Source organism: Chiroxiphia lanceolata, chromosome 2, assembly GCF_009829145.1.
Source record: "Chiroxiphia lanceolata isolate bChiLan1 chromosome 2, bChiLan1.pri, whole genome shotgun sequence".
NCBI classification, from domain to species: Eukaryota; Metazoa; Chordata; class Aves; order Passeriformes; family Pipridae; genus Chiroxiphia; species Chiroxiphia lanceolata.
The window spans coordinates 17745452-17770765 of record NC_045638.1 but is presented as its reverse complement, the minus strand read 5'-3'; the positions used below and the strand labels follow the sequence as shown (position 1 = coordinate 17770765).

Below are 25314 nucleotides of genomic sequence, written 5' to 3'. Positions count from 1 at the left end.
GGTAAAGATTGTTAGCATATTACTAAGGTGGGTGAAATTACTAGCCTCCCCTGAACCACATACTTGTCTCCCTGCCCTGATCCTGGAAGATGGCATGAGGTGCAAGGTAGAAGAGGGTGTATGGAATATTCAAGCCCATAGGATCTGAACTGTTCCCAACATTTTCTTCAGTTCTAAGAAATCCACTCACCTGATGTTAGACAGATTATCTGCTCAGATCAGAAACTATCCATATTTTCTCTGTTGAAAATGCAAAGCTGGGACTGCAATAAGCAGTAGCAGTGTGCCTTGGTAGAAGTTTCCTTTGCTGTCCCCAAGCACAGCTTGGCATCTGTTTTGCATGAGGCTGAAAATCCTCTGAAACAGCTAACTGATGCTGATTCACAATGCTGATATTGTAAAAATAAGAGTTTCCTTTCCTAAAGGATTATGAGCTGAGCACACTGACAGACATACAAGTTTTTGTCTTAGTACCACACATACAGCTTGGTCATTTTTCTGAATATCTGATGTTGTTGCAGAAGGGAAACCACCTCTGGAAACTGATGTAGAGTGCAGGACTTACTTGAAGCATAAAGATCAAAATGTGTGGCAGGGCTGCCTGACCCTCCCCTCCCCCTGCTGTGGGGACATCCCTGGTGCACGGCAGACTCCAGCCAACCTCTCCCAAGGCTGCACCAACCTGATGTGTGGGCCACTCCACATCAGGTCCCAGGATCATCCTCCATGTCCCAAACCAGGAATGACAGAACCTCCCTAGGACCCTGACGGCCCTTTGGCTGGTGGTGTGGAGAGAAAGGTGTGCAGCCAGCTCTTGTCCTGGCAGGGCTTCAGGGAGGCAGTGAGGGCCAGACCCATATGCTCCTGCATCCTCACATCCCCTCAGATTCCTTGAAGAGGCCAGTTCTCCACGTCTGCCCTCTTCAGAGTAGATTTGGAAGCTGTCTGTACCTGCAGACCACAAAACGAGTTCTCTAATTCATTCTGCATCTTGAAAAGGTGGGTATTATTTTCTCATCACCTCTTCTTGTGACAGCATTGGGACAGGCACCTGAAGATCTGGAGCAAGCCCCTCACTCACCTTAACATTTCTTCTAATTACAAACTTTGCTAGAGAATTATACCAGCAAAGAGAATTATCTGTTAAAATGTACCAAGCAGGGACCTTTTTAGTCACATGCTTGAGACACATCCAAAAAAAACCCCAAAAAACAAAACAAAACAAAAAACAGGAAAGAAAAAAATCGCTAACAAGCGATTTAATGGTCAATGGGAAACCATATTTCTTCCCAAGCTGCTACAAGCATGAAAAGCCCAGGTATTTTTCATCCATTTGCAATGGGTCAGTAGCAGACTCATAAGTAATTTCAGCTCAAAGACTTTAATAAACGTCAAACAAGGTGCCACCCCACTGGACACCCAGCAGAGCATCTGTGGTGCCCTGCAACCAAGGCTTGCTACAGTGGGTGAGGGGGGGTGGAGCCCTTTGGGGGTAGAATTGGAAAGCATTTCAAGAAAAAAAGCAGTGTCAGCTCAAGGGGAAATTTCTTGCCCTTTCTGTACCAACAGGCTGTGGGAACCTGCTTGTGGGAACAAGCTGGCTTTACTTTTACTTGTTGGCATTGTTTTAGAGGAAAGTTTTCTTTGAAGTCTTGGAAATTCCCAACCCAAAAAATCTGTTCCTCAGTCACTGTAATTATTTAGGATTTTTCATATATATGCTTTGCCACAAACCTGTAGTGATCCTGGAAACACAAGTAGCAAAGAAAAATGATCACATTCCTTAATTAGGAGCCATTCTGGGACATTTGGGGATGAATGGTCTTTGACAGGTACTCATCAATGAAAGGCACAAAGCTCTTGGGACAAAGTCAAAGTATTTTTACACTCATCAGGCTACAGGTAGCAGGAACTCCCCTTCTGAAACACTTAAGAGCAAGCATCTCTCTGCAGAATAATGAGATACAAATAGTATGCAAAGGATAAGCCTCTGGGCCAATATCCTTAAAAATATTTCAACTTACATTCTGATGGAGACAGAATGGACAGGGAACACTAGTGTTTACACAGAATCTGAGGAGTGTACTTTTTTCCTGTTGTTAATGCATAAAATGTGAAGAAAGTATGCCTTGTTTCCACGTTTAGTAAAACCTGTCACCCTCATGGGGGGTGGTACACCAGCCTTCAATAAGATTCAGGGTTATTGTCACTGCCTAGAACAATTTGTTCATTGTGACCGGAGAAAAATAGGTATTTAGTCAGCATCTAGTGCAAGAAAAGGGCAGAGAACAATAATCGTTAATATCCTAGCTCTAACTTTCTTCAGGATTCAGTAAGTGCACGCGTCTTCCTTTTCCACATATAAACCATAAAGCATGTTCTTCACCACACAAGAAAAAAAACCAAACCAAAAAAACCCCAAACTAAACCAAAAGCAAAACAAGCAAACAAAAAACACTATTACCACCAACGAAAAACAACAAAAAAAAAAGTTGGAATCATGTTTATGAAGTTAGTGGAGAATGACATGGGCAACATAAAACAAGTAAGTCATAAGGCTTGTGGAGTCTTTAATTCCTAAGAGAAAAAAAACACGTTTCACTCACAAACATTCCTAGGACAAAAACTAAAAGTTAAAACAAGTTTTCTCTGGAAATCTCTACATCTCTCTCCCTTCCCATTCTGTCTAATTTCTATACTGTTAGGCTATGTTAACTTCTATAGCCAGCAGTTAAACCTGGCAGAAAATGAACCATTCACCACAAAAATATACTGCTAGCAAGTCCCTGGTAACATACAGCTAAAAATATGGCAGTATGCTGTAAGATTCTGAGAATCATAGAATGGTTTCTGTTGCAAGAGGCCCTCAAGATCATCTACTTCCAAACGCTCCACCAAAGGCAGGGACACCTTCCACTAGACCATGTTGCTCAAAGCTCCATTCAGCCTGGCCTTGAACATTTTCAGGTGCCCTAAGGAACTCCACCATTCCATGGTCACTGCAGCCAAGACTTCTCTTGAGTTTCACATTCCCCACGAGCCCCTCCTTATTGGTGAGAACATAACACCTCTATCACTTGTAGAAGGAAGTTATCACCAACACATTCCAGGAACTTACTAAGTTCCTAATATGGCCTAAGCCCTGCTGTTGGGTTGGTTGAAGTCCTCATGAGGACCAGGATTTGAGAACATGAGCTGCCCCTGTCTGTCTGTGAGGGCCTCATTCATGCAGTCTTCCTGGTCAGGTGGCCTGCAGCAGAGCCCCACTATAATGTCCCCTTTGTCCCTTTAATCTTGACCCAGTCAGCTCCTCAGCCATACCCTGGCAGAGCTCCATACACTCCAGCCGGTCGCTGATATAGGGGAGACACCCCCTCCACATCTCCCGGCCTGCTCTTCCTAAAGAGTCTGTATCCTTCCATCCCAACATTCCGGTCACAGGAGCCATCCCACCACATCTCCATGATGCCAGTGCAGGTGTATGCAGATCTGTAGTTCATCTTGTTTATTCTCCATGCTATGTGTGTTTGCATAGAGGCATTTAAGCTGCGCCCTGGATAAAGCTGCCTGACTGTCTGGAGTGGGGGAAATTCCTTTGGACTGCTCTTCAAGGGCTCTCCTGCTGACCTTTGGTTCCTCTCCAGACTCTGGTTTTCTTTTACTGGCCCTGACATCAAACTGGTAGGAGTGCTATGTATGGACTGAGGTTCCTCTCCTCCTGCAAGTGTAATTTAAAGCCCTCTTCCTCAGCTTGGCAAGCCTGTGACTGAAGATGCTCCTCCTCTTCCCTGACAGACTTCCCCCAGTACATCGGGTTTCTTAAAGCAAGTCCCACATCCTAGGTTGCCAAACTCCCGGTTGTGGCACCAGTCCTGTGACCATTTGTTCATTCACCAGATTTGACTGGCCCTTTCAAACCCCTTCCCTTTGATCAGGAAGATTGATGAAAAAGATTCCTGTGCTCCAGAGTCCCTTAAGTCCCTCATCACCTCTCCCAGGGCTCTGTAATCCTTCTTAATACTCCTCAGGCTGCTCTTGGCTGTATCACCAGTGCCTAGGAATTCACCTACCAAATGCCAGAAAACCCAGCACATAGTCAATATATCAATGTTTGTCCTTACTGACCTTAATTTTCATCTTATTGTCTACAAGTTTGGGTTACTAGAATCCCAGGCACTAACTCAACAAGCTTTGGCCAGGCACCACCCACTGGCACAGTGAACCATCTTGCTGACAGTGGCAGTGGCAGCAGCTCCTGGCTCTGGTCAAGAGCAGATGTATGTGAAGGAGAAGACAAAGCCTCAAATAACCACTTCCCAGGGGCTGGGGTGCCAACAGTGGCAGAGGAGCTCCTAGGGAGGCCATCTGGGCAGGGAAGCCTGCATGACTTCCATGTTTTATAAAAGATGTAGTAGTCCAATGCCTGGTCCTGGTTAGGGCCACTACTGGTTGAGATCCTGTGGCTTGTGTTGTGGAGAAAATCAGATAAAACAGCCATAGCCTGCAGGCTGGGAAAACTATTAAAGGGCAGGTTATTTCTTGTCTCACAATTTTCAGAACTTTTACACTGACTGTACGTCTGGGAGAAAGGTCAAAACTAGAAAGCTCTGTGTATTATTCCATTTGATTGTTTCAAGAAAACACAGGTTTAAGCTCTCTCTTCCCTACAAAGACTGGTTTGGGAGTTTTATTTTTTCTACCCTTCCTAGACACCACAGAGTTTGGTACATCTTGTAGCTAAAAGCATTAAATATGTCATTACCATAAATACCAAAATCACTTAGCTGGAACTTAATTGTATTTATCAGACCTCAGTTTCACACTTGAATGAAAGTGAGACAAATTAGTGATTGTGACTGTGATAGTAAGCCAGACTTGCAGATGATAATACCACAGAGTAAGTACAGCAACAACAAAAATTGTTATATTGACTATGTGCTCTTTTTTGGCATTTACAATAGGTTTTTTTCTATTTAATCTCTTCTATGATTACTCTGAATGAAAGTTCTGAGAAGTTCAAAATCTGTCACATGTGACACTTTATCCATTGCTAGTAAGTGTATATATTAGTTGCAATGATTTGCTGACTAATGTGTTGCTTTGGCCAGCTTGTTAAACAAAATGCTTGAATGACACATTTTGCTGATTCATCTCTCTCCCCCATTCCAGATGCTATTCTCAACTGAATATGCAAATTATGCTTTCTTCTGCAATTCCTGGTACACTTTATTGAAGATCTTTTAATTCCAAACCTGACATATTTTCCATTTGCTTGCAATGTGCATCCTGAGTGTCTACAAATGGTGCAAAATTTAAGGATAAAGAAATTTTCAAGAAATAAAAATGAAATTACATAGAAGGTTTGCATGGAATAATCTGTATTTGTCAATAATATATTATACATCTCATACTGAAGGTTAAAAAAATCACAGTTAGGCGCAATTGTCATGTGGAAAAGGTTAATTTCTGAAAAAAAAAATATACAAAGGCATAATAAACTGTCACTCCAGAATACAGGTTGGCCAGATTTTTCAACTAAGAGTCAGTGAATGTGTTTTGTTTTTGTTATGATCAGACTTGCCCTAACACCGTGCTGGGACATACCACCTATATTTTCAATCCAGTAAGGACTGGAGGAGTGTTAAATGCCAATAGCAGAGTTGTGCTACAGGAGACTGGTCAGGTTTGGACACAAAGGTGTCAGGCAACTGCTGTGCCTCCTGCCCTGCACAGTAGACAGCAAGTGGAGGGCAGAGAGTGGCACAGAGGGGACACTGATCCCTTTCACAAGAGTTTGCATGGGGGCAGCACAATATTTATTTCTAGCATGTGTGGCGAGAAGAAATCTAAATGCCATGAGGTGGATGTTGACCAGACTCAGATTCCCTGGGGGAAGACAGCTGGGAGAAGATGAACGTCCCATCTTATTGCCTGTAGTGGCACAGACATGTGCCAATACAAGAAGAAAGAGCACACAGGTGGATGGATAGATAGTGTCCCTCAGAGTCTGCATTTGCCTAGAAAGGTCGGATGTTGGCACCTCAAGGCAGATGTGGATAATTTTGGCTCTTATAGTATGACAGCAAGCTTCATCAGCCTAGCATTTCCCTACCTTTTTAATTTTATTCTGTGAGTGGCAGGTTCAGCTGGACAGACAGAAATTCAGGGACTGGCACATCTCTTATGAAAAGTTGAATCCTGGAGAGATTGAAGTATTTTTAAATGCCAGTGGCAATGTTGCACTGTAGGGGACAGAGGTCACCTTGAACCCAAGAAATTGGTCAGGAGATCAAAGCAGAGAACTGAGAGGCCAAATTAGAATGTAACTTTTCCTAGCTACCCCAAGAAAAAACTGTTCATTAAACACTTCCAAAATCTGTTGGTCTATTTATTTTCACTGCTATATGTTCCTGAGGAGGTAGTCCATTAGCCAGAATGCTCACAGATAAGACTTTGAGGAAAAATTGCTCTCAACTACAGGGAAACCTGTCAAGTCAGATTTTGGGCAAGAGGTTGAAATAACAATAAGGGGGGGAGCGAGAGGAGCATCGCCACAACTATCTTTACAAATTACTGCAAACCATGAACAACAGCAGCTCATCTCTTGCTGTGATCAGACATAAGAGCAAACTGGTTATGTGCAGCCAGCCAGCAAGAGGAGGTGCCGTGCCTGAAGATGGACCAGACAGCACCTAGTATGGCAAAATTACTTGCTCCAGCACTGCACAAACACGGTGACAAGTGCAGTCCTGCTCCCACAAGGATGCACCAGCTGAGAAGTCTCTGAGCACTACACGTGCCTCAGGAGTACACCCTTCTCTAAAGCGAGGTCTGGAGGTGGGGAACCCTAGCACAGCAGCCTGGTGAACCAGGGAAATAACACATCCAACAAGGCTCGTCCTCACTAAGATGCCTCTGTTGAAGACTTTGATTTCTCAATCTGAGGAAACTAAAAACCATTTTCTTAGTGGCAGAGAAGAAATATGTGAATTCAGTAGAAAGTTGATCCGGAGAGACATGCTTATGAACAAGGGCTCAGTGGTGTGAGAAAAAATACAGTGGGAATTAAGAGAAATGGATTTCAAAGAATTTTGGAGACAGAACAATACATCTAGTGGTAGGAAGAATGCTGACAAGAAGCTTGCTTATTTTAAAGACAGGGTTGATAAAAGGCCCATTTAATTTTGGTTTGCTTTGGATCTTGAGCAGTCATAGACATACACTGAGTAATGAATGATGGCTTGAAGTCAAAATCTGATTAGGTTGAGATCTGTGAGGTCCTCATCACTGGCCTTTCTGAGGCCGTGCTGGATCTCTCATAAGAGATGATTAACAAAACTGAAAAGTGTGCCAACAGATTGAGAATGATAAAGGAAGTCTTTTGGGTTTCTATTGCACATCAGTAACCTATTTAAGCCACTCCTGCAAAACACACTCAGGAGCAGGGACTTTACAGGTAGGGAGTATCCATAGCCCAAGCTTGTGCTTTACACTGCAAGTCAGCGTCTGTACTCAGAGTCAGTGGGAGTTTGTGTGGAAAAACTATCTCAGCTGTTGAGTGGAAAAACTTTCCCAGTAGTCAGGATATTTTGCAGTAATTCCTGTTGAAATATGCAGCACTTTCCACTGCAGCAGACAGTACTGGCAGTTGTTTGGGGTAAAGTCATAGGGATGTTGTATAGCAGTGGACATAGCAGCACATAAAAAACATCTATCTTCTCATGAAAACCATATTTTACCCAAATAACTGTTTTCAGTCACAAATCATGGAAGGACAGAGAAGACACCACCAGTTTTGAAGGAAAGAGACCCTGTGAGATTAGTTAGCCCTTCTCCTGCCCAGGGAAAAGCAGCTGTATCCACGCATGACAGATGTTTTTCAAACCCTTTCTGAAAAATCACCAGCAAGATTCAGTAATCTCACAGAAAATTGTCACAGCCTTTCCTTATCCTCACATAACACAGCATGTTCACAAAAAAATTAAAAACCTCCTCCGGCTATTTCCATGCATTGCTACAACACAAAGCATAGTCAATGAGAATTAAATTGGTAACTTAATCTTTTGAGATAAGAGCAATAAAGTCTAGGTAAAGTTTCTAAGGAAATTACTTAACATCAGGACTTCTGAGCTTCTCTTCTGATTTATTGAGGCTCTGTTCCTCTGACATACAGAATTTCAGGAAGCTAATATCAGGAATAAATATAGGGCAACTTGCGCTGCTTCTTAACGTAAACTTTCCTGAGAGGCTCAACAGACTTTGCATTTCCTTAATGGAAACACATTTTTCAATTTAAAATCCTATGCTTTCATTGATGATTGCAGCAGGAAATCAATTCAGCATTACACAGGCTGAAATAGATCCCAGAAATTGCCTTAGTTCCTTGATTGCAATGCAAGTCTGACAACCTACAGAGCTGAGGCTCTGTCTCTCTGTTTAGATAGCAGATGGTATTCTGACTGCCACCTTATAAATAGAGCAGGTGAGTTGGCAGTAAAGATAGAACTGTGAGAGGTCTGCTGACATCAGATTAATATAGACATTTCTTTCTTGATAGTATTTGATTTTCAAAGGCTCTTGAGAATTTAGTGTTCAAATCTCTGAGATTCATGATGTACTGTACTATACAAGGTCATTGATGTCACCGACAACTTTATGGGCAATAGCTCTTGCCATCAGATAGCATTCAATATGTGCAAACATAGGCTGAAAACTGCATTCATTTGGACTGTAACATTGAAGGTCCAGTCTCATGAACTGCTGAGAGCTCAATTTATCTTACTTGTGCTGAATTAATCATAAGGAAGTACAGGAAATGTTCGACCTTTGTCTCAGAGAGGGAAACTGTCATGGTAACATTAAGGGATGAGCATCAAACCAGAGAGACTGCTGCTGCTGGAGCAGGGACAGGAGCTCAAAGGCTCAAAGATTGGAAGCCAGTCTTGTATTCAGGGTCCAGCAGGTCAGTGTCCCCTAACTTAAGATTGTATGGGCAGTGAAACTTAGTACCAGCATGCCTAACTCATAATGAAACCTCTATATCTCACAGCCTGAAAACTTGTCAGCAGCCTCTTGGACCTGTGAAGTTGAGCAAAGTGGAGAAAGACCCTTCTTTTAACTTAGCTTCCCATTTTACTACAACTAATGAAACATCATTGCCTGTCTCATGGCAGAAGTTTACCAAAACCTAGCTCTGAAAAAACATTTCTCCCCTCAGAACAACCTCCACAGGAAAAATAACCAAACCTTTACAGAGTCACACCAGCACTGCATCAGTCACTAGATCACACATTTCTCAGCTCAAAGAGGTTCATGTTTTCAGCTCTGCTGTGTCCAAACTACTAACCCTGATGTTATTTATTTAAATTAATACCACAATGGACAAAGTTACAACACTCTAAAAATCCTTTCTCCCAGGAAAGTAACGAAAGCCTCTAGAACAGGGAGTGAGGGAGCCGACAAGCCTGCAAACCTGTCCTGGTGAGGAAAATACCACAAAGAGAATATTTGGGTGATGCCATCTTTAGTGGCCCTGCTTCACTCCTGCTCTACAGTCCAAGGATTTATCTTGAGGAATGTCAGAACATGCAAAGCCCAAAAATGCAACACTTCTTCCTTTGCTTTTCTTTAAACCTTGCAAATGACAGACATTGAAATCTCACCTACTATACCTGTGAAAACATTTACTGTTCTGTTCTGGAATTAAGCTAAGAAAAATTGTTCATGAAATGAACGCAGCCAGATCTGAGGTGATAGGAGCTTTGGAGGGATTTTTTTTCAGAAGAGATGAAAGGTGGTTTTTTTTAAGACTTTCACACATTTTTGTGGGTTTACTCCAAACCTGTGCTCTTGCTTTGGTAACATCACTTGCACTTCCATGGACAAGATGTGTTAGTGCTGGGGGCAGCTGGGCTCAGGGATGTACAGTGCCTGGACAACCAGAGCCTGCTGGTAGTTGCTAGGACTCCACTAGACTATAGGAAAGAGATGAAAGGATGTAAAGTCAAATCTGACAGAAGATGTGCAATATGTTACGTACGGCTGAAGTTCAGCACTGAAAGCTTTCATTCTCACACCGGTGAAAGAATAACAGCCATTACCTTGATTTTGACATTGAGATTGGATAGACAAGGAGAAGAAGCTGCACAGATACTACACAAATAATTATAGCCCTAAATGCAGAGAAAATTGGGGGGGGAGTGGAGGAGGGGAAGAGGGGGCAGGGCAAGGTAGTAGGTGAAGATGTGCATGTGCATCTACAAAGATGTCAAACACATGTCAAGAGCTGTTCATGTTTTACAACTCTCAGGCTGGTGTAAGTGGATGTGGCAACAGACCATGAGGGAACTGTATCCACGATATCATTCACTGTCTGTGAAAAGGTGTTTTCAATTTGCACTTTCACGTAGCAGCTCATGTTTGGTATCCGCAGTAGACAGTACATGATGCCTTTGATTTTTTTTCTTTGTCATAATAATTTTACAGTAAACAACCATTTGTTCCTCTTTCTTTTCCAGTATAAAGACAGTTACAGACTTATCGATAAAGGAGAAAGTTCTCAAGCGGCTCAGGCAGGTGCAGTTTGTGGACTGTATATAGGCACGACCGACCGAGATGCTTTCTGATACACAACCGGCACAGCTGGGCAAGACTGGCAGGACCTGGCAGGAAAAGAAAAGGTAAGAATAAGCACCCCCAACCCCATCAGCAGTATAAGCCAAAGCAACAAACACCAGCAAGATTTGCAAATCAGATCAAGCACTACACAGTGACTTGCTGAAGTCAGGGATGTCTAAATAGATTATTGTTCATATTTAATTTATGTTGTCAAAGTTGGTTCAGCAATTTGAAAACTATGAGCATAAAAATCCTTTTTCTTTATGCACTGCTAAGCTTTTCTGCATCTTTTCTTGAGCAAACACTTAAAATACCATAAAGTTGTCTGCACTGGAGAGAGCTTTGGGATACATAGCCCTTGCTCAGGACATAAGACAACTCCTAGCAATTTTGCAAGGATAAAGATACAGGATAAATACAGTTAGTTGTTCACATATATAGAATGTGCTTCTTCCAACTGCTGGTGTCTCAGCAGGTACCTGCACAAATAGTAATTACAACTTAGCCTTTTTATATGACTACACTGTCTCTGAACATGTATGTCAGTCAGTCTATCAGTGCTCCTCAAAATATTTTCTTACTATGTAATCCAATTTTTACTAAGTCTGACTGAAAGAAAAACATATCAAAGACAAAAAGTCTTCAAAAGTTTTGTGCAAAAAGACATCGAGAAGGAAAAAAAAAAACCCACTTCCAAAAAACCACCAAGATGAGAGGCCTTTCTGTCCTTCCCTAGGCCCCAAGGTAAAGGCTGCTTTATGTGAAAAGCTCTTGTTAAACATCAGAGGGTCAACTGGCAGGAAAACTGCCAGATAACTCATCCAGACAATGGTGAGGTCAGTTTGGGCACAGCACTGCCCAGAGTGGTGCTGCCCCCGTGGCTTCCCCGCAGGGGGACCAGGAGCTGCCCCAACCACACCCACCATGGGTCAGGTGAGGGGCATGCCAGGCACAAACCCACCAGATATGAGGCTCCATTGCTTCTGCAACTGTATGTTTGCACATGCAAATGCAAGTTGCTAATGGATGTGTCCCTGCTCCTCCTTTGCTTTCCTCTTGCTGGAGCTGTTCCAAGTGAAACCTTTATACCTGCCCAGAGGTGCTCAGTTTTTGAACCCTGTCTTAGCCCTGCCACTCCAGTTTCTGCCCAAACAGTAGCAATCACAGTAGAGTTTGACATGTAATAGGTAGAGATGTGTGCTTAAAGGCCCGTCCTTATATCTTACAGATAAGCTCCATAATCTGTCCTTTTACTGCAGGAAAGTAGCCTAAACAGGCTGATAATGTCCCCTCTGAGAAGTAATTAATGGAAAAATATGAGATACGTAGAAAAGACCACTTGTTCTACTGATTGGAAGTGAAGAAAGAAGCTACCATCTCCCAGAGTAGTTAGGAAAATAGACGTGGTTTATATTTCACATCACTTAATAGTAAGGGGAGCAACTAAATGGAGTCATCTAAGTAACCACAGTGGAGAAGTTGGAGGTAGGAAAACTCTTCAACCTCTGATGCTTATTTCAAACAGAAGGAAACTTCAGAAAACATAGAAGTAGGGGTAAAGGCAAGTTGCATGTTAAACATAGCAAAGTATGTGAAAGTGTGACTAAAGGTGAGGAAACTGAAGAAACTTCATGTCTGAAAAATGGAGAGCCAGCAGGAGCTGAAGTGCCCCTCTAGTCCCTCTGACTGTAAGGGAGAAGAGGGTGACAAGCTGAGAGTTAAAATCAAAAGAAAAGTTCAGGAAGAGAAAATTATTAATATTGGACTATTTCTTTATCTCCACAGTCTCTGGTTCACACAGGGAGCTGGAGCAGGACAACTGCCAGCACTGCTTTTGCTCACACATCTGAGCATCTCAGATACAGGGACAGCAGTCACAAGAGGTAAGAAACATTCAAGCAGAATCCTCCCAGAAGGTTTTCGACATGGCAAATTAAAGCTCTGCATGAAAAGTCATCAAGAAAGGGAATAGGACAGAAGGATATTAAGCCAATGTTTCATTTTCTCCATAAAGCCAACCAGTGTTCAAGGGCTGGCGTAAAACCTGTGTGCAACACTGACAATTATTAATTTACCATCCAAGAGCTGTTTGGAAGTGGGCCCTCTGTGCACATCATGCTTTGGTCCTTGGTGGGTTGGGAAGGTATAGGCTGACTGCATGGGGGAGCACCATTCATCTTCTGCATGGGCAAAGCCTCAGGGTGGGCACAGACTGACTAACAAGGTACCAGTGAGCTGGGAAAAACGGAGGTTAGAGGAAGGGGGGGGAATTAGTTCAGCAAGTCCATATCACAGGGCTATTGTTATTGGATGCATCAAGTTCTGGCCAAATGTGGTGCAGGTGAAAAAGGCACAGGAGGATCTGCATTCAGTTCTACTCAGAAGTTTTTGAAGTAGACTGGAAAGATAATTAATTGCAAGAAGGCTGAAGGTAAGCTGCAAAGGGCAGTGCTCGTCTGTGCTGGCATTGCAGCCCCATGAACCACATGGAATTGCTGCGTGCTGCGAAGCTGAATAGCCACCTGGCAAACAGCTCTGCTTTTTCCTGGCAACCGAGGACACACACACTCACATCACTTTTTCTGCAGGAAGCAGGACATTGACCCACAGTACTGGGCTGAATACTAGATGGTGGTACTAAAATATTATCTTTGAATAAACTTTTACAGTAGGTTTTAACCCTTAGAGTCCTGATAGGTAAATACATATGATTTTCCTTCAGTAGACAGGAAATGAAAACACAGAAAAACTGAACAATTTGTCCACTAAAACCTTAGCACTACATGGCAGATCTAGCAACAAAACAGAGTTCTCTTAGTCATTTCTGTCATGGGCTGCAAGCTTGACAGCAGCAGAGCAGGTAAGGCAGAAGAGAACTTATATTGAGCATTACTTATAAAAGCTGTCAAGAAAATCTACTTAGGTAAAGAAAATAAATACTGCTTTACTAAAAAAAAAAAAATAAAAGAAGAAAGGAAATCATTACCTTCCCTAAGCAGAAGTGCCTGCTCCACTTTGCTGTTGGGTGTGGCAAGGTCCAGGGCACATTTGAGTTCAGCATTTCTGCATTTTGTGTTAGCGCCGTAGTCTGTCAGCAAGACAACTATCTCCACACTGGATTTCCTTGCTGCTGCGTGGAGGGGGGTGTCTAATCGCTTCCCCATGTTAACGTTGGCTCCTTGAGTGAACAAGAGTCCATGGTTAGATCCAGGAGGCAGCAGGAACTGTCTGAACCCACATAGCACAGGCTGGTTTCCACCAGTAGCCTCAATAAATGAAGGAGAAAGACAGCACACAGGACTCACTCCCTTCTTTCAACAGCAGCTGTGCAAAACTCAGCAGGTCAAATACCTGCACTGTCAGAGTCCTCTAGGCCACCAAACCCTGTCTGCGATGGTCAGAACTGAGCAGTTTGACCTTCAACCCAACAGATGTTCAAAGTCTACCATATCCTCTTTAAATTTGTTTATAGCATAAAATCTAACATGGATTATATTAATTTAATTGCCAGAGGGAAAACAAAACAAAACAAAAAAACCAAAAAAAACCAACAAAAAAAACACCACCAACAACAAAAAACCAAACAAACAAAAAAAAACCAAAACAAAACAAAAACAAAACCTTTAGGTATCTCATTGTAATAACTCTGAGAGCACAGCAAGCAAAATGTTTGCCATAGGCTGGCCGGGCACAGCAGGGCCACACTTCAAGCAGGTGTAAGTCAGGTAATGTACACTGATAGAAAAATTTATGCTAGCTCAGAGGCTGTTTCTGGACCTGCAGTGATTATTCTTCCAAGCAGCTTTACTGCTGCCTTCATCATCCCCTGAGAAATAGGTGAATTTAATGTTTAACATGGCAGTTTATCATAATCAAGAGTTGATTTTGGTCAATAATATTAGCCAGCATTTTCTGTGCTTCCTGTTATCATTCTAGAAAAGTAAAAGAATTTTATTTTCACATTCAGATAGCTCCAGGGAGGTGTATGTAATTACAGCCTTTTTTTTTTTAACTGAGTAAATCATCATTTCTTCATCAATGCAGGTGACATTTTTAATAGCCTCAAATGAGTCTCACAGATTTAGGCTGCCCAAACACCACTTGTGGAAATAACCTATGATGTTTGCAGTGGAGAGGCAGCTCAGAGAGATCAGAAGCACTGGCTCACACCACCATAGCTCTCCCTTGGCTCCCTTTTCAGGTGTACCTAGCTGCAAAAGCTTCTTGACACAGTCTGTCCTCTGGTATGTGCAAGCCACGTAGAGAGGGGTCCCATGCTGCAAGTCTTCTTGGTCAATGTCAACCTCATGAGCCAGAAGGATCTCCATGCACTCCCTGTGACCTGTGGAGATAAGAGTTGTTGAATTGCTGCAGAGCAGAACACACCCAGGTACAACCTATGAGGAACAAGAGCTGCGAAAAAGCTAAGCCTATTTATCTGTACTGGTATGGAAGTTATTTATTTAAAATATTTTGTCATCAGTGAAAGATGCATTCCTCATTTAGTTATTGTTAGCTGCATTCACACCCTGAACATTACCTCTCTTGACCGCTTCGTGAATGGGCGAAGCAAGGTGGTTTCCCAGCTGTGGCTTGGCTCCAAATTCGAGCAGCATGTTGACACACGCTGCACTGCCACTGCAGCAGGCATTGAACAGTGGGGTGATCCCATCAATGGTGACTGCATTGACCTGGAATGGCAAAATACACTCAGGATAATCCAATTTAAAAGGAACGCCCTTGGACCGTGCCTCATATACACACCAGAAATGCACCAGAATGAGACTCTTGTCATGTGTAATTTCAGAAATTATCTTATTTACAACTTTCTGAGTTATATGTTGTGACATATATATAACATTCTCCTTTGATGTTTGCACTCTTTCCCAGATAACTAGTGCCAGAAGGCAGTGACATTGCCTGCTATTAATGCTTCTCCCAGAGCTGCTAAAAATGCAATTTTTTTATTATTTTTTTTTATATGGAGAAGTTGAATATCTTCATAACCGTATGCACCCATAATGGGTGCAGTATAGTTTGATCTGGCCTCAAGGTAGAACAGCGTCAGATGAAAATAGCTTTGCTTTTTAAATGAAAACATTTACTTTACATTTAGTACTTTCACCCAAAACCATGTTTCCAGCAAAAGAAATTTTCACAGAAACATAGTCTTAATCCCAAACAGAAAAAGAGCTTGAAAGAGTCCATATGCACGTGTCTATGCAAGAGAGAAACAATTTCCTTCCCCCATCTCTAATGTAATGACCTGGCAAGAACCATTGTCACCATTCTCCGCTGGGACAGCAGCATCCCTGGCTTATGCTGTGCTTCGTGCTGTAGATCATAGAATTGTAGAATCAGAGAATATGCAGATTTGGAAGGGACCCATCGTGATCATTGAGTCCAACTCCTGGCCCTGTGCTGGACACCTCAAGAATCCCACCACGTGCCTGTTTATGCTGTGTTTAACAGCCCTTAGCTGGTGTTCAGCAAGCCCTCAGGAGCAATTCATGCAGCAAATGTGCATGTCTCTAACTCTGGCACACCAGAGAAGAGCAATGGATTATGCAAGCATGTTCCAATTTATATGGATCCCCACTGCCCCCCACCTCCCCCCAGTCTCATCAGGCAGATGTGGCTGGAGCTGCTGGAAGCACTGGAGGTCTATAAGCATCACTTCACGACAGGGACAGCAATGCAGGCAAGCTGGTAACCAAGGGTAAGCAAGGAGATAAGTGAAGAAGAAAAATTACTTCCTTGGTTTCCCTCTTCACTGGGCATTGGTTTAACTGGTAAAAGAGGACAGAATGGCAAGACAGCCATTGTGGAGTGAATGGTTTGGTATCACAGGGAAATAAAGGAAAGCACAGCAAAAAAAGGAGAGCAGCAGATTGGTATATGTTCTTCCAGAAGTTACAAAGCAGCCTGTTGACTTTATTTATGAACAGAGAGTGGGGGGGAAAGCTAAAACCAAAAAACGCTGGAGATATGTATTACACCAGGAATAGGCTGATTTCTTAGGAAAGCAACAGAAAGTTCAGAAATGATTCTCTGAGTTATAAAAAGGCAATGCCATTAATATACCAAAATCAAGTAAAACTGATTAGAAAGGGGTTTTCCTTTCATCCCTCTAAGGGATTAAAATTTGGCATAGAGTATAGAAAGTTAACAAATTTGTTTTCTTCTGCAGAGGATAGCTTGATTGCCTGTTTCGGTGTTGCTCAGTTCCTTGCCATAGAAATTGTACTTGAAATGCAGCTAAAATAAAAATATTCTTACATATTTCATTCATTCCTTTATCTCCATTGTTAACATGTATTCTACCTTAGGTCCAATTGTGGGAATTATTATTTTATTAGCAGATAAAATGTTTCATTGCTTCAAGAACATCTATTTTTAATTACATGAGACTTCCAAACCATCCCACAGAAAACAGGAGGTAATCCCGGAGATCATTACTGGGGGGGGAGGGGAAGGGATAAGTTACTTTTTCAAGGTTATTTTCACCTAGCATCTTTCATTCCTTTTCCATCAATCACAACTATGTTTCACACACAGAAGGAAAACAAAAGAGAATAATGATGTGACACAAGGGGAAGGCAAATCCATCACCCATAGAAACAAAGCACTGTTTTATTTTTCCACGTTTCTATCTGGGACACTCCTGTACATCTGCATCTTGGCCCTGCCATTCAGACAGCCTGTCCAACATCCCCATTGATGCAGGGAGCACCTGAGTTCCAGGTGCCCTTGTCCCAGTTGGTTTCCCCGGGACTCACCTGGGCCCCGTTCTCCAGCAGCACCTTCGCGCAGGCGACGTGGCCGCCCAGGCAAGCCTCGTGCAGAGCTGACACACGGTCCGTCGTCACCAGGTTCACGTTGAAACCCTGCAACGCAGGGTCAGGGTGTGAGGGGAAAACACAAACCACAGCTCCCCCAGAGCTCACATGGGTGCAGTCAGACCATGGCTGGAGAGCATCATGTCACTGGGTGCACGTCCAGGGAAGGTGCTTGCGTTGGATTAGTGCTGTTCAGTGCTTCAGTTCTTGTCCCCACATACCACAGCTGGTGATGGGGTGAAAAAAGAAGCAAGGACAAGCTATGCCTTCTGTTTCTAGGGTGTTTATGATGCACAGTCAATCACAGGAAAGACATCATGTTTCTTAAACTTCTAAGTGTGCCATTACCCCCCCTAATAAGTCCACCACCAGGAGCTACAGCTGGTAGGATTCACCTCCCTGAATGAGGATGCCTCTGGCACAAGTATCAACAGCTCGGCTGGAGCCGGCAGCTCCTTCAGTAGGGAGATATCCCTAAGATATGATTCATCCCGTGCTAAGGCAGCTGTTTCTAGTAGGTCAGATGAATTATGTCCTAAAAGTTTTTTCATTGGTTATATGGAGTACCTAGTTTGTTTCCTTCAGAGGTGGTAAGTACTTGGTAAACCTATAAAATAGATGAGACAAATCTCACCCACAGATCAGTTCCTCTTATTAGACCACTCAGAAAATGTTTTACACTGGAAGAAAGAACAGTGATTTACAAACACATTAATACAAGTATTTACCTAAATGACAGTTGCCACACCTATTCCTGCACAAAGACATATCCACAAAGGACAAAACAGCAGTCGTGTGTTTTCCCCAGAATGCAACTAAATCTCCTGATAATTAAGATTTTACAACCAGGCCTGGAAGCAGCTCTCTTTTCCGCTTGATGGCATGTTTTGAAACGCAGTTTGTCTCCACCTGATGTGCTATAGACGGGACAGCTCACAAGATGGCAGCAACGCACTTTTTGATATGCAGTACTCATTGGGATGGGCAGAAATGAATACCTGGGAGCAGCATAACACTGTAAAAAAGTCATCGGTCCTGACGTCATGAGTATTAAAAGCAACCATTGTAATCACTTTAGGCTAGGCATTCTATGATAGAAAAACAATCGGGTTTAGGTCATGTGAAAATATTAGTAATGTAAAAGTTGTCGTTAAAATTTTCCATGCATTACAATAGTACCAGGAGAATAGATAAAACCTTGAAAAAATATTGAGATGATTCCATTTTCTAATTGTATAATTGTTTCATACTTAATGATCAGCATATTCCTTCAAGATCAATGTCTTCTAGAGACTCCTAAGGAGACCTATTCTCAATCATTATTCACATATATATATATATGTATATATTTAACAAATAAAACTCAGTCATTGCAAGTGAAAGAATAATTACTGGTATCTTGGGCAAAACAGCAATCCCTTCCATTAGGAAATGGAGAATGAGTTATAGATCTTACTGTGGCTGTTTGCCAAACATTGCTCATGTTAAACCTTGTTTTCAACGTACATGAAAAATCAAACTCTTGTTTGGGTGCTGAAAAAGGCATCAGTGAGTTCCTGAGCTCTTTTCAATCTCCAGCACTACATAATCTCCTTATGTCCAGGCATTCCCTATGGACCAAAGCCTCACTGCTTTCTTGAAAGCTATGGTCCTTCCGTAGAGACTTCTGAGTCTCCCATATATACTCAAGTATAGTCCAACATTTAATTTTAGGCTAGTAGTGTAACTATATTAGAAGCAATGAGCAATGATTGTGCTGATCCATGAACAGATTACATTTTTCAAGGTGTGGTGAATCAGCTCCAATTCAGGCTCTACAGACATTGCTGCCCTGATCTCTTTTCATCTGCAAGGACCCTCATCCTTTACTCCTAATATTAAATGTCTTCAAGAGAAGGAGAAAGGGTGGATTAAATAAATGATGTATAACCATAACACTGCGTGCTTCTCCAGTGTATAACCGTGACCAGTGCATAACCAGGGCATCTAATGAATAACCACAACTCTGGGTGCTCCACTAATCAGATGGTGTAAGGTCAGCATAAGTGGAGATAAAGAGGGTCAGAAAACCATCAAATCCCTCAGTGAATAAACCCTCTTTTTTTTTTATCCCTAACCTCCACCACTTCCTTTTCCATAAAAATATACTGTCTGTAAACAGCAACATCTTTTAGCTGCAGTTCAATATAAGTCTGGAGTGGAGGCTTTTACACTGGCAGCTCCACTCCTTGAGGATGTTCTCCATTCGAGCTGTGGCCACACTGGTAAAAATTATTTACCTTGATTATAAAAGGTCTGATGGCCAAGTCATAGAGCTTTACGCTCAGGGAATTAATTTCTCTGCAGTTGCCTTGTGGGGGAAGGGGGAAGAGGGATGACAGTTGACCATTCAAGCCAGATGAGGACATTGAGTTCAATCAAAGTGGTAAGGAAGACAATTGGCAAAGCATGAAGAACCATAACCTATCCCTTTTCATATCCAGCTTCTTGTCCTTTCTAGTGTATTCTTTCCTCCTCTCTTTCTTCTGGTTCCATTTGGAGCAGAAGGTTTCAGGCTGACAGCTCTCCCTTTATATAAAGCAATATGCACTTTTTTATAGCTTTCTACTGTTGTTTTTTTTTAATAGTCTATATATATTTATTGTCCCTATTCTCAAGCCCAGTTTGATGGTGTATCATTGAGAAAGAGCACAAGGATCATTGTTTATCATATAGCAAGCTACAAGCTGTAATAATCTTTGTCCTGGGCTTGTCCCCAGCATCTTAACTAAGCAAACTAATACATGCCCAAAAGCATTTGTGCTGATATATTATGCATACAGCCATATTTCTTATGCCCTGATACAGTCTATTACCAGTTCATGGATGCAAATCATGCGAAACCCCCCTGCTTCCCAATCTTTTCTTTACCTGTGGGCTTTTACCTGTGCAATCAAGGTTTTCAAAGAGAGGAGGCGTCCCTGGAAGGCAGCATCATGAAGAGGGGATCGGTCTGCCCAGCTGCCTGAAACAGCAAATGCATGGAAGCTAATTCAGGTGAGCAGCAGAGGCAGATCCCAGGAGGACAGGGGAAACACAGCCTCGTGTAAATGCAGATCGGGACTAAAATCAATGTGGGGTCAGTGGTGAAACTGTTTGATAAATTGATTTCAGCAGAGCAGCTGAGGGCTCAGCAATCCTGAGAAAGTTGGCTGCTCACTAAGGGACCTAAACAAAAGCTTCTTGGCAGAACTTTTAATAGAACAGCTAAAAACATGCTTCAGCAAAAATCACAAGTTTAGCGCTGCTGGGTCTAATAGGGAGACTTTTGAACCCTGCAATTCTCCTATTCAAACCATATCAGCCTCCTCCTTTCCCAGGGAGCTTTTGACACAAATTGCATCCCAGCTTCCCTGGCACTTAGTTAAGAGATGCATAGCAGGGAGACATGGGGATGACTTGTCCATCAAATGAATTCTGACATGTCCCTGTGAGCTTTTTTTCATGAACTGACAATTTCATAATAACATCCTCCATCTCAGGCTACCAGGTAATATATTTCATCATCCTCTTCACTGAAAGATTTTAGAAAAATGCATGGAAAAACAAATTCTGCCTGAGGTTTTACTTTTCTTCTTTAATAATGTTGAGATGTTGAACTGTTTGGACTCCTTCATGTAGTCTTGCTTGCCCTTTTTCTTATCTTAATCTATTTATGTACTAAGAAAAAAAAATTCTTTATCATAGCTACTACTTACAGGCATATACAGCCACCCAAGGTTAAATCCCTGCCACTCAAGTAGAGAGAAAAATTTCTTGTTCCATATTAAAATTTATAACCATACCACAACAGTGGGTAGGAAGTATTTCTCCAAAGGCCAGCTGCATTTGCAGTGCCACAGGACAGAAGCAACACCAATGTTTGCATTCATCCTCTGTTGTACAGCAACCCCATGGGCACTTATTTGAAACTCTTGTTCTGTTTAATTTTTTCAGCTACGCCACACCAGAGAGAATGGAAAGGGTGATTTATCTCCATTTCAAATGATACCCAAGGCAGTGAGAAATCAATGAAAGGCACAGATATATCCATGGGGACTTGAGGCCAAGGACACAGCAGAGGTTTCACTCTTGGCCAAGAGAGTTTCCTTCTGAGTACCCAAGAGGCAGGATGCACTTGAGCTCATGGGGTTATGCTTTTAACTATAACTATTTCTTTTATTTCCATTTATGTAGGGAGCTGTTCCTAGGCTCCTAAGGCAGGAAGCTGGAATGGAAAGACCAACTGGCACAATATACGACAAGGCTCTGAATGACCAGGTAGAAGTCAGCAGTCAAAACGATGGAAACAAGAACCAAGCAGGCTGAGAGAGAAACATCTTCCTGAAAATATCCAAAATACCCCATACCCCCCGTCATGCTGGTGACTGAAACAGGCAAGCTCAATTCAGAAAATCAAGACATTGCAAGTGACAAAGCCCAGAGCCCTTATACAGCAGGAAGATTCAGAAGTAACTCAGACAACAGAGCTACAGTGCCTTATTTAACCTTTTAAGCCTGAAGTGTAACACATGCAAGTGCATTTCCAATGCATGTGTATGCACACGCATCCCTCGCCATGACAACACACCATGACAACTGCTGCACAGTTCCATGCCAGCCACGACAACCTACCTCCCTGAAACGTGTGGCAGATATAGTTCCCATATGGGGCACATTTTCCCTTCACAGCTGTGAGCGACATGACTGAGAGCACTCTCCTTTTAAATGTCTATGGATAAGTCAAGCAGTCCTGCTGCTGCTGTGCTACTTCACTGCAAGGAGAAATGCTGCAAAGCTCTGACTGTAATACGATATAGTGCCCCAGCAACAATATCACATGATCTCACATTTTGTAAGATTATCCTTGGTGGATTTTTGCAAATGGTAACTCGCAATAAAAATATGATATGGCCTGCTGAATTTGAAGGCACCTCAATAAGAACCTGCATGAAGGAAAAACTGCTGTTTGCCAAGTCTGACTATGATTGCATAAAGGTGCTTGATAAAAAATGACAGTATTAAATAACAGGAATTATATTCTGGAGAATAGAAAATAAATTAACAGCCAAGACATGCCTGTATATATACAGGCTTCATAAAGGCTTTGTAAAACATGCTTGGCTGCAGTATTTCTCTTGGCCAGATCTTAATCTCTCTGCTTTGGGTGGCCATCTCGCACCACTGATGTTCTGCTCCTCTTCATGTGCCTGTTCATGATGGCACAATCCATCATGAAGCAAGTGCCAAACAAATGAGTCACATAAAAATGTGTGATGTCACAAGGCTGATAAGAATCTTCAACTAGAAAAATAAGTCCTCATTAGCAGTAAATTTAAAATACTGTGTCATTTTAATTAGTGGAATTAACAGGCATGCAAACACACGTCTGCTCATTATTATGGTAGTGATGTGAAGGAGTAAAATAACTTGGAAAAAAACAAAACCATGACCTACTAAATAACCTACAAAATACAATATATTCATATGCCATATATTTTTCAGAACAATTTTAGCTGCATTCATTTTTATCATCTGATTTTAAAAAAACAAGGATTCTTGGCTTGGATTCATGAAGTCATTAGTTATATCCTCCTAGCATCTCCTTTCAAAAAATCAGTGTGCTAAAACTTTTCCCTAAATATTCTCTGGCAGTAAAGCTGGATATTTAGTAAAACCATCTGTAACCACTGCTAAAGAATGCCTTGCTTCCGAGAACAATCTTTTTATTTACCATAGTGCCTTGAGCAAATGTTGTTCTCATTCTAGCTGGAGTCTCATATTTTACACACCTAAATCATGCCAACACATACTGACACTGCAAAGACCCCAGAAATGGAAGGCACTTCAGGTTAAAACATTCACGCATGCATTTAGCAACAAATTCCTCATTTCATGGCAACTCACTGATTTAAATCCTCAAGTTACAAAAATATAGCAAATATACATTTAAATGTTAGAGAGTGCATATTTTTACTTTACCTGGGACTATTCCGTAGATCTCTTCTGCTATCCTGGCAGCCTCTTTTCTGTTGCCTTTAACAATATAGAAATGGGTCAGCAAAGCCAAGGAAATCTTAATTAAAAGCTTGAAGCAAAACAAAGCAAAAATGGCAAAATAAATGTTAGTGAAAGCATGGAGTATAGAACTGCCCTCCATTTTGGTTTGCTCTTTGAATAGTTTCTCAGGTTGGCTAAGTGGCACTGGGCTATTCTTGGTATCATATGTCATCTATTTTAAACCCTTCAGGACCTGCTGTTCCTCACTTACCAAAAATACATTCTGGTTTTATTTGGTAGAGGCTATTTGATACTAAATAACCAAGGATAAGATACTTTGAACATCTCTGCGTACAAGAAAAAAACAGAAACACTTTTCCAAACCCACATAAATTAGCATAAATTTTCAGACAGATGCTCTCCATATCACCTGAAAGCCTGAACATTCACATTAGATTAATTCTTTGATGTAGCAGTTCCATTTACAAGACTGCATAGGTAAAGATGCAGAAATTATTCAGAGATTCAGCAAAAAGAATGCTTTTCTGTGTTTCCCATCTTGATAACAGGCTTTGTTGGTATTCAGATACAGAACAAAGAAAACATGTCAAAGAAAAGCATTATCATGAAATAATTTGAAATAAACCCACATATTTCCAAAGCCAGGGCTAAGAAGTCAAAGTTATTCTTGGAGGAGAAAAATACATTGAAATTCTGTGATAAGAAACACATGATAACATACTGGTATTTTGCATCACTCAGGGATAAAGAATGCTGTCCACTGGTATCTCTTGCAAACAGAATCTTACTGTGTTGAAAAAATAGAAATATTTTTACTTCATCCATCATTGATTCAAAGGTATAATATTTGAAACCGAAGATGTACCCTTTCTTTAACTGCCCTTTTTACTTTCTGAAGGCACACGGCTTCCACAGAGAACAAAGTATTTTTCTGCGTGTAATTAATTCAATCTGTGTAGAATATCCACCTCTTTTTCTTTTAAACTTTGATTGATTCCTACTTTCCTACATGCACCACAGGAGATTTATTTCTTTCGATGAATCCCCTCCTTGCCCAGGTACTCTTACTCTTCAATTTATATACCTGTCAAAGAAAAGAGCAGGATGACTCTCCTCTCTTAGGGATCCCAAAGAGATAGTGGATATGCAGAAGGAAATTTTGCAGTGAATTATTTCCCTGGACACTTTAGAGGTAACTTCTTTTGGTTTGTAGCAATATAGCTGGCTTAGCGCCTTAGTGAAATTCCAGTAATACCAAAGAGGTCTCCAGGTGCTCTAAAACACCATGAGCAAGTTTGACCACTTGGAAGCAGTCACAGGAACACGACTCTTCCAGAAGGACAAACTCTATTTGTGTAGCAGCAAAATTATCCTCCTGGCTTCAGAACAAGACAACTAAAGATTTTCAGTTAAATTATGGAATGAGTCATTTGAGAAAAGTTTGTGTAATCTCTTAATCTGTTCTTAGTGTACAAGAGCACTAGGAAAATTACTGTGGTGGATTAAAAAGAAAATCATCAGTGGGAAGATGGCTGAACAGCACATGGAAACAATATTGGTGAAGGTGGTAGTCAGGTAACCATTGCAAGATCAGGAGTGATCACTGGGAAATGGTAGGTATTTTTTAAACTGAAGAGAGGTGAGCAACACAATGTAGGCATGAGAACAGGTAGAACACAAGAGACCAGCAATGACAGTGCAGAAACAGGATTCTCATTGTTCCTCCTTCGCTCTTTGCAGAATCATCATTGTGAGCTGAATAAGGTGGATTATACAACGCCGTTGAGACTTGAGTGAACAAGTCAGCCCTCCACAGATA

General features: G+C 41.7%; 1 protein-coding gene across 1 annotated transcript; it reads right to left on the bottom strand.

Annotated features, from left to right (window-relative positions):
- Positions 1-10463: 10463 nt before the first annotated feature.
- Positions 10464-23649, bottom strand: ASB11 (ankyrin repeat and SOCS box containing 11). Its single transcript, XM_032680355.1, has 7 exons — positions 23457-23649; positions 20381-20460; positions 17397-17504; positions 15158-15308; positions 14825-14959; positions 13604-13795; positions 10464-10661 (listed from the first exon to the last, which is right to left on the bottom strand). Exons 1-7 carry the CDS (start codon positions 23632-23634, stop codon positions 10537-10539), a joined length of 969 nt encoding a protein of 322 aa, XP_032536246.1. The 5' UTR covers positions 23635-23649; the 3' UTR covers positions 10464-10536.
- Between the last annotated feature and the right edge of the window lie 1665 nt (positions 23650-25314).